Here is a 16,906-nt window from a genome sequence, read left to right as displayed (position 1 = left end):
AAAACTTATAAAGTATAATATCCAAAAGTTATATTTTACGATTTAAATATTTTTATAATAAAGCACCTCTATCACTTTTTTAATAATAGAGATGATACAATTTCAAAACTGTATTTTTCTCAGATAAATAATGGATTGTTAAACTTGCAAGATAATACATTCTTTTCCTCGTTTATTTTTCTCTAATAGAATTTATTTATGTATTTATATTTCCAGTCTCATTAACTTTGTTCTAGAAGACTTTACAAGGATCTAGAAGGAACAGGATTAAAGATGACTGACTACTGGGATCCAGAAATTTAAAACAATCAGGTACAAATGTTTTTGGAGGGAACATTCTCAGCCAATCACTATAGGATAAGACTGTTTGGAATGTACACAGGAAAAAAATATTTCTGCAATACAGTGGAGAATTTTAGAGCAAGGGCTTTGGAATCAGTCCTGGGTTCAAATAGTGGCTCTGACTCTTATTGACTAGTGACTGTTCGTTGAGTTACTGAAACATGTGCATAAAATGGAGACAATGATTATACCTGTTTCATTTAGGTTTTACAAAGATTAAATGAGATAATGTAAGGCACTTAGGACCTGGCAGAGGGTAACTGTCTAACTTTATTATTGTTGCTGTTGTTATTTAGAATACATGTTTATCACATCATCGATATGGTTTTCTATATGTATCTTGTAGATTTTTTTCAAAAGTATTTATTGATATACTACTACAATATTAACATTAATGATAGCCTGGTGAAATCATGTGGGTTAAGAGAAGTATTATCTCTACATATATTCCTCAAATAGTGAAAATTTGGGAAGCTAGTTTTCTCTATTGTGTGTGGATCACATTGGAACCATGTTAAAAAACAACAACAACAAAAATCCAACCATTTTCCACAATGCTAGAGAATCCAACAATTTTTTTTTACAGTATTTTTCAATAGAAGTTAATCTTGAATCATTTAAATCTTGAAGGACTTTCTGATCAGCAAACATGAAATTATGTTAATCTTATATTTAGTGTTAATTGAATCTTACTGAATGTCATTTCTTTGAATGTGGTAATTTCCACATGCCATACATGCAATTATGTCTTAACCTGATCAGTCAAATAAACACAATGGCCTCTTTTCCCACCATTCTGATTTACAGAGTCTATTATACTTGAAATTCATCAAAGGCACTGAAAAGAGTTAATTTCCTACTTAAAAATGCAGGATTACTCTTCCATGATCTTAGCACATTAACAAGATTTCCCTCTGCTAGGAACAAAGGGGACCTGAAGCCTAAAGTACGATGAGGTGCAGTCATGTCTCTACTTTGGTTCCGTTTTCTTCTTTTCTTTTCCTTCCTTTTCTCTTCCTTCCTTCCCTCCCTCCCTCCCTTTGAATTCTCTTCCTCTACTGTGCACCTTTCTCTTCTCTTCATCTTTCTTCTCCTTTTATTTTTTATTCCAGTAAACTTGGGGCAGATAAGGAAAAGGTGTTTCTAGTTGGGATGAGGCAAAAAGAGAGGAATCCTCAGTAGAGACAGTCTCCAGTATACAAAAAGCTGTGTTTGAAGGATGCTTTCAGTGAATGCGCTGAGCCGTAGGCTGTGATGGTTATACTGATGAATGAATCGTGATGCCTTCTCTTGCAGAGCCTGCAAAGTAACAGAGAAGACAAATCATATAGGAATAATTATCACATGAGACAGAATATGAAAAGTGCCATTAATTAATAATGTTTTTTTAAAAAAGCACTGTGAAAATACAGAGGAGAAGGGATAGATACCACCCCGTTTGGATAATCAGGAACCATGTCAATGTGAAGCTCAATGGCAGTCATGCTGGGTTTTAGAGAATAATTAGAATTTTAATGGATCTGCTAAAAAAGCATAGATAATATGTAGTATTAATTAAATACGGCAAAGTATCTTTCCATATTGTCAACCAGATAAAGTTTTATAAATATATAAGTGCGAAACTTCTAAGTGATTTTTTTAAAAACAAGCATATCCTTTTTGACTTGTTTCCAAACATTAGAGATAATTATCTATTAATTGCCATAGTTTTGAGTTATAATTATTATGAATATATTATTATTCCTTATATTCTGGAGACCTTTTTGCAGCTGAGGAAAACAAATTATTAATATCCTCAAGGGCATATAAAACATTGATAAGAACACTGTTAAGACTTGACCTTATTTTGATTATTGTTTTTATCTCAGTCTCTAACTATATTGTAAAAAACACCAGGTAAAATGTTCTGATGTTAGTAGTCAAAATATGGATTATATTTAATAGGATCCAATGTAATAAATTAAAAAATCAATATTATTAAATACAGTTTTATTAAGTTGGTTTTTGAGGGAGAGAGAATATTTTATGTATATTTATCTTTAGTGATGAGATACTTAACTGGGTAATGATCGAACATATTGTATGTCAATATATTCAGACATATTGTATGTCTTCTGATAGGGCTGCTCTGGCTGTTACTTCTACAAAGTAGAAAGTAGTTATTGTGGAAATGGTGATTACAGAAAGAACATTCAGTGCCATTGCCAAATATTTGATGGCTGTTGTTTCATTAAAGTCCAGGATAACAAAGTCATGTTCATTCATTCATTCTTTCATCTTTTTCATTCATTTCTCCTTTTTTTTTTTTTTTTTCCTAGCTTAGCAAATCATATATTCTTCAGTGGATCTGAGAATTGATAAGTCTGCTCTTCACAGTGATTTGGAACTTTCCATCCCAAAGAAAAGTTGACCAAGGTCTAAAATTTATTTTTCCTTATCTATAGGAAGTCAGCTCTGAAATAAAAAATTTTCTACTCATTTCCTTATAGATTTAAGGACCTGTGTTTATCCTGGGATTACTTTTCCAGACCTCAGAAGGAGGATTCCCATAAGAAGCCATCTGGTAGCTCCAGAACAGTTAAAACCCCTTTTGGGTTTTGTAGTTAACTCCCATGCCTAGAGCTGGATTCCCTGATCTTCTCTTCACAATATTTCAGCTTAGCTTATTTTCTCTGTTAATTAGAAGTAAAGTAATTTTTACCTGGCTAGTTTCCTTTCATGTATGGGATCCTGATTTTACCACATACTTTTTCCTCAGAGACTGCACAGGACTGAGTCCATATGGAAGAAGAATTTCCTCTTTTCTATGGAGAAAGCGGCAAGGTTAGAAAAAATCATGCCCTTGGAGCATGTTTATTCTGTCGCATGAAACATACTTCATCAAACATCTACTGGTCACCTGATAGGAAGATCAATGAGACAGTATCTATCTTTGAGGGGCTCACAGTGTAGTGACTGAGATGCCAGCAGACGATTACTGGGGACATGTAGAGTGCTGAAGGGGCCAGCAGGGAACTGGTATCATCTGAGTGGTTCAGGAAGGGCTCTTGGAGACGTGATGCTTGAGCTGGATGAGGAAGACGGGCCATCCCCATTTCACAGATAATGCTGTCCTGCAAAAGGCTCTGAGTTGAACCATGTTTATTCAATTCCCAGAGATTAAAAAAAATTATAAAATACCTAATCTTAGACAACATGTTCTCAGTTCATCATAGATATTCTTTATTTCTTTTCTATCACATCTGAACTTGAGAGCCAGCTTAAGTCCAATCAGTGTCCAACTGATGTTAAAAGATTCACATCTTTCAGCATGCACATAGATTTCCATCTTGTGTTATTTTATTAAATTTACAAAATATCTGCTCATCACTATTAACAGCTTAATAGTTACTGTTAACTTTCATTTGTCTGTCTTCTACTCTTTTTTTTAAATAAGGTCAAAATTCAATGAAAGATGTAAATAATTACACAAAGTGAGCATAGTGTACAAAGACGGCAAAGCTTCTGAAACCACACTGTAGCATCACTGTGTGCTGACTTGAAGTATTTGTGAGCTCTTGAAAAGTCCAAAAGTAGCTTATAAAAGTAATATGTAGAACTTGAGAGTCTTACAAAATGTTAATAGAAAAATTTCCTAATTTTGCCTAGCAACAGATTTCTTAAAAGAAAGAATTCAAAGAATCCATGATAAAATTACTTTATTACATACAAGGTATCATAATGCTAGGAAATCTCAAAATGGGAGGTTTTGCTATTTCTTTTGAAGAAAGGTTTTTACTGGGCATGCGGAACATATAATTTTGATCCTATTTACCTATGTTGTATTTTAAACTGAATTGTGACAACTTGATAGTTGTCTATAATTAAGTGAAGTAAAAAATTAAGTGAAGTATGATTCTTCATACTGATAGAAAAGCATAGTAATTCAGGTAACACTATCTCAAAGGAATAATAAGATGCATTTTGGTCTCTAATATTATGGCAGATACATTTACTTAATTATGTTTTTCTTGAGCTAATAGTAAAGTCTTATTACTTTGCGTTTCCCAAACAGATGCCAGCTAAAGGTGGGAGGAGCTGGACTGGATGTGAGCAAAGTAGTAAAAAAAATCTGGCCTACGATTAATTATTGCCAAGGTAGTTTTATGTGCAGAAAGGAAGGTTACCTGGCCCAAATTAGGACTGTGAATTCTAGGGGCAAGATCTTAATGACGAATATTACCCGGCTGTCATTCCCTAGTACTGCTTTTTTTCCCGTACAGATTTTCCTATTGCCCATGCTTGGCCCTTGCTCAGCAAGTCTCTTTCTTGACAGTTGGGCACAGAGTCGTTTGGGTGCCTTCTGCAGAGATGGCTGCTGTCATGCAGAGTGGCACTCCTGTGGGGTGCTTATGAACACTTTACACGTTGTCTCATGAGTGTGCTAGACAGAAGAATGTATTTTTCTTCTATGAACAAAGACGCTGTAATTCTTTGAGACTGATTATTTACTTCAAAAAAGTGTGAAGACATCTTTTATAACTTGTCATCAGTTCTCTATGTAATATAGCTCCCCTACAGATTTAAAAAATGAGTCTTGGATGACTAATCACCAGCAGCCAGCTTTCTGACAGAGATTTAGAAAACAATATATCCACATCTCTGTTGTACTTAGATTATATTGTAATTATTTGTTTTCCCTTAAATGACAACCTCCTTGAAGGGAATGATTATGTTTCATTTTTATATCTTTAGTTCAGTGATACTATCAGACCAGACACTCCCTTGACCAGTAGCATCTTTTAATAAAACGTACAGACTGCAGGTTACATTACAAACATGCACATTGGAATCACAGGAGTCAGTAAAGTCACAAGCTGGGTACTATATATTTTTGTGCAGGTAGTCCAAGAAGAAAGTTTAGAGCTAATGATTTGTAGACAAGTGTTTAGGAACTGGTTGGAATTTACAGTCTGATGATAGGCATCCACTTGATTTTGTAGCAGGGAAGGATGAAGTCCAAAAATCTTCTTGAAAGAAGTTAGGTAGCAATCAATCACTGGATCTTGCCACCTGCCCTGTTTGTGGAAGATAACTCACAGTGGGGGTATTATTGCCTTGTTTATTAAGGATTCTACGAGAACAACAGCCAAAGCCCTGCAAATGCAAGCAAACACTCTGTCTACCAGTGGTATAACATTTTAAGTAAACTTTTTACTCTGCAATCAGATGATGTGTGTGGAAAGAAATCTGGGTTACAATCTGGCTCACACACTTAGAAGCTAGTGATCTTGGAGGGTTACTTAGTCTCTTTGTCCCTCAGTTTCCCCATATGTAAAATGAGGATAGCAATATCTAGGTCTTATGATTATTGCGAAGATTAGAAACAATACGTAAGAACTCCGACAGCTAGAACACTGATGCATCTCCATTAAATACTTGATGCCACTTTCCTAACTTTGGTTTTTATTTTAAAATTTACAGACTTCAATAGGAAAAAAATTTAAAATGAAGACCTTATAGAAAATAAGATTCCTTGGCCAGCCCGGTGGCACACTGCTACAGTGCGCCACTTGGGAGCGTGGTGGCGCTCCCGCCGAGGGTTCGGATCCCACATACAGACCGGTTCCTGCTCACTGGCTGAGCAAGGTGTGGGAGCAGCACTGAGGGTTGCGATCCCGTTGCCGGTCCCGGTCCGGTACGGGCGCGACACTGAGGGTTGCGATCCGTTGCTGGACACGAAAAAAGACAAAAAAAAAGGAAAAAAAAAAAAGAAAATAAGATTCCTTTACGATATAAGGTGGTGGGTAATTTAAGGTGAAGCTTAGACTAAAAACTGAGATTTTGTCTTTAGCTCTATAGTGGACTTGGGACTTGGGCAAATCGCTCTTCTTTCAGGAAACAAAATGTCTCAGAGAAGAAAGAAATCTTTTTTTATAAAGACTCTTGGATTACTAGATTACCATAATGTCACCACATAAACTCTGTGTTCCTAAAAAAAATAATAAAAACAAGGACATAATTTTATACTCGCACATAATTGTAGCTTCATTATGTTTTCCTTGAGCTACATATGTAAGATTTTTTTTTGATTCCATATCCTAAATTAAGGTTGTCTTGTAGGAAATGCCCACAGATTTTCCTACCACTGATATTTTTTTTGTAAAGTGCTCTGATAAAAGTAATTGCAGAAACAATAATTATTGTTTCAAAATTGAACCAGAGAATCAACTGGTTCTGCTTAAAAGAAATAGCATCAGTGAAGGTGTCATTCTTGGGGCAGGGTCTTATGTAGCAAGATGAGGGAATGTGGCTGGATTTGGAGTCAGGGGAGCTCAGCCCTGGTTCAGCCTCTGCCAGTGGCTCGCAGGGTGGTGCTGTTGCCAGGGACAAGCTGCTCAGGCTCTGCATTAGTTTCTTAGGGCTGCTGTAACAAATTACTACAAACTGGGTGACTTAAAGCAACAGAAATGTATTGTCTCATAGTCCTGGAGGCTAGAAGTCTGAAATCAAGGTGTCATGAGTGCTATGCTCCCTCTGAAGGGGGAAGGGAAGAATCTTCCCAGCTTCTGGTGGTGGCCCCCAGCAATCCTTGGTGTTCCTTGACATATAGATGCATCACTCCAATCTCTGCCTCCTTTGTCACATGCCCTTCTTTCCTATGTGTCTCTGTGGGCCCCCTCCTCCTCTTATAAGGACATTAGTCATTGGATTTAGGGCCTACCATAATCCAGTATGACCTCATATTAACTCATTACATTTTCAAAGCCCCTATTTCCAAATAAAGTCACCTTCTGAGGTGCCAGGTGGACATGAATTTTTGGATTTGGGGGGACACTATTCAACCCATGACAGCCCTTCTCTGGGTCTTCCTCGGGTTGCTCGTCTATAAAATGATCTTTAGAGCTCTTTCTAGCTACAGTATGCAATAGTTCCATGAACGTTATTCTGAAAAGACAGAAACCTAAAAACGAAGCTTTAATTACAGGAAAAAGATGGTGGCTGTGCTTGTCTTCTGCTGTTAAGTTCAGTGGTTATTGAGATAGCTGTTTGATGCTTTAGAGTCTTCTAGTTGGCTGTGATTAGACGGGAACTTCAAAGTTTGAGAACTTGGTGATAGTGTTTGATGATGTGGTTTAGGTGAAGTAGAAATGGACGCCATTGGAGCTAAAAGCAAGAACGGAGAGGCCAAGATATACTGGAATATCTGGAATATTATGATTAATGGAGTGACTAATGGTAATGAGGATGGGAGAGCCTTGTAAGTCGATGGTTTGGACTTCAGAAGAGCAAAGTTTCTGACTTGCACTGTCAGGTATCCTCACCCAACTCCTAAGGTGGAAGAGACAAATACTCTTTCAGATCTATAGAAAACAAGTAGCTGGTCTGCTCAGCTCTGTACCAGAACTCATTCCTAGTGAGGATGATTTAATAGCTGATGAGAAAGAGAGGCCTTAGAAAAATCTTTGCTCCTTTAAATCAAGCATGAGTTTGGTGATTATTGTGGGAAATGGCCAAACATGCCATTTGATAGGCATGTTGACTATTTATGCATCTTATTATAATCTTCAAAAATTTTGTAAGTATATAAGTAAAAATGTCTCCAGTGTAGCAAATAAACAAAAACTCTCTTTTAAAACAACTTTATAATGTGCACATTTCATGTTGTTATGGGAGCACAGATGCTCATGATCTTAGTATGCTGTTATGGGTTTAATAGTGATTCTCCAAAATTCATGTGTTGAAGTCCTAACACTCATTACCTCAGAATGTGACTTATTTGGAAATAGGATCATTGCAGATGTAATTAGTTAAGATGAAGTCATTCAGGTGGGCTCTCATCCAGTATGACTGGTGTTCTTATAAAAAGGGAAAATTTGGGCACAGAGATACCCACAGAGGGAAGCTGGTGTGAACAGACATAGGAGAAGCCAGCCATCTACAAGCCAAGAAGAGAGGCCTGCAATAGATTTTCCCCTTACAGCCCTCAGAAGGAGCCAAACTAGCTTTTAGTTTTGATTTTGGGCTTTTAAACTCTGGAACTGTGAGACAATAAATTTCTGTTGTTTAAGCCACTTAGTTTGCCATACTTTGTCACAGCCACCCTAGCAAACGAGTACATATGCTTTCTGGGTGTTTCTTCCTACCAATCCCCAAACCTGAGTGGAGATGAGAAGCCCACCCACCCCTCAAACTGAAGATCAGGTCAAACTTGCCCATGAACTGAAACTTTGGGACCATTTCCTTGGTGTCACCTTCAGCATGTTCTAAGGATTTGATTGGTTGAGACTTGACAGCAGATGAAGTGGCAGTCCTCTCTTTCTCTCTTTTCTTGCTTTTACAACCAGCCTAGTTTCCACAGCTACATTTAAGACATGGCCAATATTTAAAGTACTTGCTAACCATTCATCTCCCCAGAGTTCAGCTTTGGATGATTTCTGTGTCCTTGAGGAAAGTTAGTGGGTGAGATGGGATGCCATCAGGGCCTCTGGCGCTTGCTGCTGTGAGGGCAGAGCTGGAGCAGCGGGGCTGGGGAAGGCAGTTCCTGCAGCTGTGAGAGCCTCTCAAAAATAGACCCAGCTTATTCTTCCTTAAACCGGTGTTAACCCTCTTCTACAGAAGTGAAACGGGCAAAGAAAATTTGTTTTTTTATTAGTAGGTTCAATATATATGTCTTTTTCCCTTTTCAGCCAGTACAGGCTACTCTGTCATCTTTGAAGATGTTAGATGTGGGAAAGTGGCCAATGTTTTCCCTCTGTTCTGAGGAAGAGCTGCAGTTAATTCGTCAGGCTTGCGTCTTTGGCAGTGCTGGCAATGAAGTTTTATATACTACAGTAAATGATGAGGTAATTTCGAAGAAAAAAATTCAGCCACCCATATTTTTAGTAGGGATTTGCTAAATTGAAGATCTTGGGGGAAACTAAGGAATAAAGATTTTAAAAAGCATGGAAAATATATTTTTATTATATAATGAAGCAGTTTGCTTTAGGAAGACTGTGCTTGTTTGAATGTAATTTTTAGGCTTGTTTGAATATAATTTTAGGCTTGTGATTTTTCCCATAGATTTTTGTGCTTGGCACAAACTGCTGTGGCTGTTTGGGGTTAGGGGATGTCCAGAGTACCATTGAACCTCGGAGACTGGATTCTTTAAGTGGCAAAAAGATAGCCTGCCTCAGCTATGGGAGTGGTCCGCATATTGTCCTTGCAACAGCAGGTAACCTAGGAACTCAGTTTAGAATTTTAGCCATTGCTTTATTTGTTGGGAAAAAGACTGTGACTGTCCCTTAAATCGAGAACGTACTTTTTGATTGAGCAAGAGTTGCTGGCTCTGCCCTGTGAACTTAACTATGCTTTGGACAACATGAAATGTGAATATATCTGAATATCAGAGTAAGATAATGTAGCAGATGGAATCTAGCAATTATTGGCATTATAAATGTATGAATGACAATACTACAAGCCCAGTAAACCCCTTCTGAACACTGAACTCACTGTGGGCTTTGGCAAGTCTACTTCTTGAACTTTAGATTCTTGATCTATTAATTGAGAAACTAAACCTTGATTGTAACATCCCTCCTAACTCTTAGCATTCTGTGGTTCTTACACTAAATAGTGACTGATGGCTGTAGTTATATAAAGGGATTAAACATCTCATGGCTAATTCATGACTAGTGACTAATAAGATATTAAGAATATCTTGCTCTGAGCAAAGCAAGGAGGAAAAAAAGAAAGAAAAGAAATAAAACCTCTCCCTGAGAGTTTGTAACAACGAATTTGTAGTTTAATTCACATCAGACTGGATGGTCCAAGAAATCTCAAGCCTTGAATTTATTAGAGTACTGACTTGAATTTTCTTAAGGGCATGATAGAAGTTAATGCACATCCTTTTAGAAGAAGGCACCTTCATCCTAGACCTGAGGGAATCACCACAAATGCTTTTTCAAAGGCAGTAAAGCAGCACATGGTCAATGACAACCAGGTAAACAAGGAAACAAGGCACCATGAATGAGAACCAGAAGAAACAACAGACAGCAAGAACTGACTGCTAAATAGCAGACATTAGAATTATCTGATACCAGTTATATGATATATTTATTGTTTTAAGAAATAAATGAGCTTAAAGATATCTGCAAAGATCATAGAAAATTTGAAAAAGACTCAAATGAACAATGTAATCATCAAAATGAAAATTCAGTGGACAAGTTCTGTAGCAGTTTGGACACAGCAAAAGAGAAAATTGATAAACTGGGAGATTGATCAGAAGAAATGATTCAGAATGTGGCACAAAGAAATAATGTGGTGGAAAATACAGACAAAATGAGTATATACTGTCTGATTCCATTTTTTTTAGACAAAATGAGTATATACTGTCTGATTCCATTTTTTTAAAGTTCAAAAACAGGAAAATCTAAATTATTTTATTTATACAAGATGCATATGTGAGGAGCTTTGGGGGTTTTATTTCTTGACCTGAGCAGTAATACATGGGTGTATGCTTTATAATTCTTTATAAAACTGAACATACATGTTTTATGAGCTTTTCTGACTATGTATAATATTGTACAATAAATAACAAAGATTTAAAAAATTAACTTAATGATCCTTTTATAGATAATGAAATTAACTCCCAGAGCAAATGACTTACAATCTTTTGACTTTCAATCTAATGTTTTTCTATTACTCTTAGCAGTTTTTTCTCTGCTGTTTATTAAAAACCTACTTTCCAGCTATTATAGCTGCATCGTTTAAATTTCATCTTGTTGCTTTGAGAATGCAATTTATACTTTCCAAATAGATTCTTTCATAGAATGAATTTGATGGAGTAGGGAAGTTGATTAGCTTTTTGCACCTGAATTTTTAGTTTTTATTTGTGGAAGTCATGCAATGCATATTTTCATATAATGAAGTAGATGTTTTGAAAGCTGGTTATCTTTCTTTTTATTTTCAGAAGGAGAAGTCTTTACCTGGGGTCATAATGCTTATAGCCAGCTGGGCAATGGGACAACTAATCATGGTTTAGTGCCCTGTCATATCTCTACTAATTTATCAAACAAACAAGTCATTGAAGTTGCCTGTGGGTCCTACCATTCTTTGGTGCTAACATCTGATGGAGAGGTGAGAATAGTCAGCATAAAGTTCACTGTTTTCCAACACGAGTCCATAGATTCCTATAGCAGTCCTGTAAATAGGGTCACTTAATCAAAATAACCACCTCCCTCAAATTCAACCTTATTGTCGGTAGCAATTCATAGTCATGGTGTTTATATTATGAAGTTTACTTGTACGTAGTAAGGATTTCTAAAACTGCAGAACTTAAAAGGATATATTGTTTCTTCTATATTCCTACAGTGAAGGGGTTATTTGCAAAAAGAAAAAGCCCAAAATACTGTAAAATATGGCTGAGGCAAAATAGATATTTTTGTGTTATACGATATTTGATAGTAATTATCAGTTTGTGCAGATAACAGCAATAAGTTAACTTTATAAAACAACAAATTGTGTAAGAATGAATTTTATAAAAACTTCTCTGTGTTGTGAGAATTTATGGATATGAAGCACTTTGAGAGGAAAGATGAGATGCCGTAAGTACATGTTAGTGTCCAGTTGAGACACTTTATAAATTAATGTGTTTCATTTGTTTATCTTTTCTTTCAAACAGGTATTTGCCTGGGGTTATAATAACTCTGGGCAGGTAGGATCTGGTTCAACAGCTAATCAGCCGATCCCTCGAAGAGTCACTGGCTGCTTACAGAATAAAGTAGTTGTGAACATAGCGTGTGGGCAGATGTGCTCGATGGTGGTAGTGGACACTGGGGAGGTAAGGAAGTTATTTCATACTTTGTTTAAAAAACCTGTTTGCCGCATCAGTGCCATACTAGCATGGCGTGTTTCTCATAACAGAGCACTTGATTGCCGTTTGTCTTTGTGAGCGCTGAGGTTCTCTTTTCTCTCAGGTCTATGTTTGGGGTTACAATGGAAATGGTCAGCTGGGACTTGGCAGTGGTGGCAACCAGCCAACGCCCTGCAGAATAGCAGCTTTGCAAGGCATTCGTGTGCAGCGGGTACGTCCACTGGTGGTTTGTGTGTGCATGTGTGTTTATGTCTAAAGTGGCAAAGATACCAGTGTATTAAAAACACTGTTTTCTTAGTAGGATGAAAAGTTTAGCTGCTTGGATGTCTTCATTGAAGTAAAGGTTAAAGCTCTTTTTCCCTGCATTAAGTTGTAGCTATTATCAGAAAATTTCTGTTTCTAGAGCTCTCTCATGCACAGCTATTAGAATGCAAATTGCTACAACTTTTTCATGGAAACTTTGGCAGTATGTATCAAGAACCTTAAAAATTTTCATATCCTTTCACCTGTAATTTCACTCCTAGGGAATTATCCTAATGAAACAAAGAGAAAGACTCTTTTAGAATTTCTTAAGAAGATATAGAAAAAGATTGATAACTTTAATAAAAAAACAGTAGGTATAGCATAAGTTACTAATCAAACTAATGATCAGATAAATTATGCCAAGTCTACATGACAGAAGTGATGTCTACAAAGCATTTTTAATTATGTGAGAAACTTCTGTGTGTAGTATTAAGTCAAAAGAAACAAGATACAGAATTGTCTATACAATATAGTCATTAAAAAAAAAGCTATAGGTGCATTTCTCTATGTCTGTAGATAAATAGAAAAAAAAAATCCTGATGTCTTGAGAGTACTTTCATATTTATACTTTTCTGTATTTTTCACATTGAACATGATTTACTTTTATAATCAGAAAAAAAAATAATTATCAAAAAATAAAAGTGTCTGTTTCTTAAATTCACCCCCAACCCGTTGATTTCCATGAGCACAATGGGTGCTGTGTTGAACCTGAAGAGACTGGGGCTAAGGGAGCTGAAGCATTCGTGTTCTAACCGCAGTTCTGGAAGGACGGTGGTTAACCTAATTCTTGCGTCTGTGGGCGGACTGCCTCTTCCTTTTTCTTCCTTTTTTGATTCTTAAGTTACTTTGTAAAAGTAGTGAAAGATTTTCTTCCATTAGCAGGCATGAGTGGATTTGTCTTTTTTCCTTCCAGGTTGCCTGTGGCTACGCACACACGTTAGTATTAACAGACGAAGGCCAAGTGTATGCTTGGGGTGCAAATTCTTATGGCCAGTTGGGCACTGGCAATAAAAGTAACCAGTCTTACCCTACCCCAGTCGTTGTGGAAAAGGACAGGTAATGTGTGTATTTTCAAAATTAACCCAGTGGTCTTTAGTGATTAAACAGAAGCTAGGCATGATACAGAATTGTGGGGTATTTATTGCTAGCATTAGAGTGTTTTTTAACAACAGTATTCATTTCTTTTTAAAAGTTGGCTTTGAATCATTGGGGAGGTTGACTGTATGTTAAACATTCTATTTTCACTTACCCAGATTTCATCTATGCCTCCAACAGCTACTCCAGCCAAACTGCAATGACTAAATTTCAATTATTCTTATTCCTCACAATTTACCTTTCTCCCCCTCCTCATTTTCTGTTTTACATTCTTAAGGGGAAATTGATGATGTTTGAGTTCTACCTTCTGTAGCTTAGGAAAATGAAGCTACCTTGAATGGTGTGTAAAGCTGGTCACTCAGCTACTTATAAATTTCCAGTTGAAGGGAATAGGATTATTTCATTTCTTTAACTCCCAAGCTGTTTCTATGAGGAAGATTAAAATAATTAGTTAGAAAGTAAGACTTTGTTTTGTGCACTTGTTTGCAAGGTTATGTTATGTAATTAGCACATCCAGAATTAGTATCCAAATTATCCTAATATTTCTTAAGGCTCTTTGAATTTTTCAAGCATGGCCATAGCACTGCTTTTTCTCTCATCTTTTTTGACACAGTAGTGAGGAGCAAAGACATGCTATCTTTTCTTTTAAACTAGGGTTGTAGTCATTGTAGAAATTAATGCAGCTATTTTTATTTTACATATTAATTTTTATTATATTTGATTTTTAAATAAATATATGGATAGATGAGCTTGCATTTATATGCAATCCTTTTATGTTTTTCTGTTGGAATGCTTAACAATAACAGTGAAGAACCAAATGTTATTTCTTAACCACCTCAATTTTCATTTGAGTACGGTGAATTTGGCTTTGTTTTTTCCCCCAAAAAAATCTTAGAATAAGGCCCTTGAACCCTTAAGAATTGGGGAGGAAGGGAGAGAGAAGGGACAGTTTTGAGGCTTTGAATAATCCCCAAAATGCCTCAGGCTAGCAAATCCAGTCAGTAGGAACACTTAGTATTTAGACTGAACAGAGTGTTAAAAGATCAAATAAAGGTAGCATGGAAATAAAAACAACATATTTGTAAAGCACTTTACCATTTTTTGTAGCACTTTCCCATGTATCAAAAACTTGAGCTTATCTGTCCCTGGTCTCATAGAGTCTGCTGTCATTGCCCCAGTGACTTGCCTAACGTTGTACTGCTAGTCCCTGATCCAGAACGGTCCACTGGTCTTCTGAGTAGTTCATGCTGGGACCGACCGACTGTGGGGCATCGAGGCAGGAGAAAGAAAAAGCATCAGAGAAGCAGGGAATGGAAGTTATGTGAGTGCAAGTTGCTCAACTGGACCTTGAGAGTTATCTTTTGCGTTTCTGTCTTAACTGCAATTATTTTGAATTTTAAATATAAATAAAGTGGAAATAGCTATGTACTTATGCACGTGCTACTGTCCACATAAACAGCATTTGGGCTGTAAAAATCATGGATGAGTGTTTTAAACAATATTGCCGACTGTCCCAGTTTTCCATGCTTGAATTTTGGGTGGTGGTTTCTGAGCCACGTGCATATTGCAAGGGAGGGTTTTAGAAGTCTGTGCTGGGACTTGTCCTGCCCCTCTCCACCCTTTCAGTGACTAAGACTTGACGCGTATGTCGTGACTTATCACTCAAGAACCTTCCTTCGGACTCTTTTGGGACCCATTACAGGGAAGCTTGACTAATTAGGAACAGGCTTGCTTTGGGGAGGGGTGGGTCTCCAGTTCGTAGTTACCTGTTCACAGAAGTGGAAAGGCAAAATCTTTTGACTAAATTGGATTCTTGTCCCAAATGACAACTCAAGGGAAACCTTTTAAAATCTTTCTCAGAGAGGACATTTTATGAGGAAGAATACTAATATTTGTCAGCAATTTATATTTATGTAAAAGTAGTTTTAACAATTAAAATGATTTTCTTCCTAGCCCAGTCATTCCCAGTCTTTCTAAAGTTTCAAAACCTTGGTATTTGACTAGCATTTGTGCCTTCATTTTTAAGTTAAACTGATGTAAAGCTAACTTGAGCTGTTGAGAATTCTGGGACTTCTTGTGCTAATCAGCAGTTCTTTGGGCTCTTATGAAACCAGGATTGGGAATCACTGCTCTGGACCTCTGGATTATTGCTCTGTCTTCACAGTTCTCCCCTCTCCGATGCCCTTTTGCCCCTCCTTGCTGTTTTCCGTTTTACTTCTTTCTCACTCTCTGCTCTTTCATTTCTAGTACTTCACAGCCATTAAGCTATGCGGTTAGTGCAAATCATTCCACTGAGGTGACACAAAACCTGTTAAGAACATGCAGTAATTTTTCTTTCCATTAAGATTGGCTACAAAATAAAGTGTAAAACATGCCAGACATCCTCACAGCAAAGGTTAGCTCAGTTCATAGTCATCGTCTGTTGTGTGTAAGACTGGAATATTGGAGCGTCAAAATTTCCTTCTTAGTATGAATCCAATTAAGAAACTGATGACCTTAGGCAGAGGCAAGGTTCCTTGGCAGTTGCTTGGGTTCCAAGCCTAGACCTGAAGGTTCCCTCTAAACTTTCTCCACTCTCGTTCCTGTAGCAGCTGCTGCGGTCAGCCAGGCCCGCGCCCCACCCCTGACTTCCCGTGTGGAGCCAGGTGTGCCAGGTAAACGTCACGAGGCCATGCCTAGGGACAGCCAGTGTCAGCGTTGCCTCGCCCTCCCTCACCCTCTTCTCTGTCCGTCCCACCATTCTCTGGGAAGCATTGTTCCCGGCTGGGTCACCAGCCGCTGCAGGGGCAAGGCTGCACTCCTTTCATGGAGGCTCATAACAGACATTCCAGGAGGGAATGTAGGAACTAAGTTATTCTGATTTTCCGATGTTGGGTGCTTTCGCACAGAATGACAGTATTCTGTTCCAGTCTGTGACATTTTTCATAGAACATTATCAGAGAAAAGGGAGTCTACCATTTTAAGTGGTCTCCCAAAGTCCACAGAAATTAATTCGAAAAATTTAAAAGTCCTTGCCCAGTAGGTCACTGCAGAAGTGCTTAAACGTAAGGAGAGCAAGAGCACTTAATTCATGTTTATCTAAACATTGGTGGGCTGTTTTACACACGCCCCCGCCCCCAGGAAAAGCAGATGGCTTTACAGCTACAGTGGCTAAAATGCAGGCGGCTTTTTGTCTTCTGCTAACTGCTTAGCTCTCTGCGTGTTGAGCCTCCACCGCCACCATCAGAGCAGCTAGTGCTGCTTCCCCCCCCCCCCCCCCCACTGCCCGGCGGGTGTGTCCTTAGACTCCTACTCTGGGGCCATTTATGACTCCTCTCCCTCCTCTGCATTGATATC

At 37.6% G+C, this 16,906-nt stretch overlaps 1 protein-coding gene across 2 annotated transcripts in view; it reads left to right on the top strand.

Moving 5' to 3' along the window:
* The first annotated feature begins 216 nt into the window (after window positions 1-216).
* The window catches only part of RCBTB2 (regulator of chromosome condensation (RCC1) and BTB (POZ) domain containing protein 2), a 33,391-nt gene continuing 16,701 nt past the window's right edge, over window positions 217-16,906 (top strand). The window contains exons 1-10 of one of the 2 annotated variants that reach the window (XM_008576688.1): window positions 224-312; window positions 2,661-2,757; window positions 3,101-3,165; window positions 9,012-9,167; window positions 9,385-9,535; window positions 11,270-11,436; window positions 11,981-12,139; window positions 12,276-12,383; window positions 13,389-13,531; window positions 16,159-16,224. In XM_008576688.1, the coding sequence (XP_008574910.1) occupies window positions 3,124-3,165; window positions 9,012-9,167; window positions 9,385-9,535; window positions 11,270-11,436; window positions 11,981-12,139; window positions 12,276-12,383; window positions 13,389-13,531; window positions 16,159-16,224 (992 nt within the window). In that variant the 5' untranslated portion in view covers window positions 224-312; window positions 2,661-2,757; window positions 3,101-3,123. Of the gene's footprint in view, window positions 313-2,660; window positions 2,758-3,100; window positions 3,166-9,011; window positions 9,168-9,384; window positions 9,536-11,269; window positions 11,437-11,980; window positions 12,140-12,275; window positions 12,384-13,388; window positions 13,532-16,158; window positions 16,225-16,906 lie in introns of both variants that reach the window. The other variant, XM_008576689.1, reaches the window with a different exon arrangement.

The sequence above is a fragment of the Galeopterus variegatus genome, unplaced genomic scaffold (assembly GCF_000696425.1).
Source record: "Galeopterus variegatus unplaced genomic scaffold, G_variegatus-3.0.2 Scaffold1388, whole genome shotgun sequence".
Lineage (NCBI taxonomy): Eukaryota > Metazoa > Chordata > Mammalia > Dermoptera > Cynocephalidae > Galeopterus > Galeopterus variegatus.
This window is presented reverse-complemented; position numbering and strand designations above follow the sequence as displayed.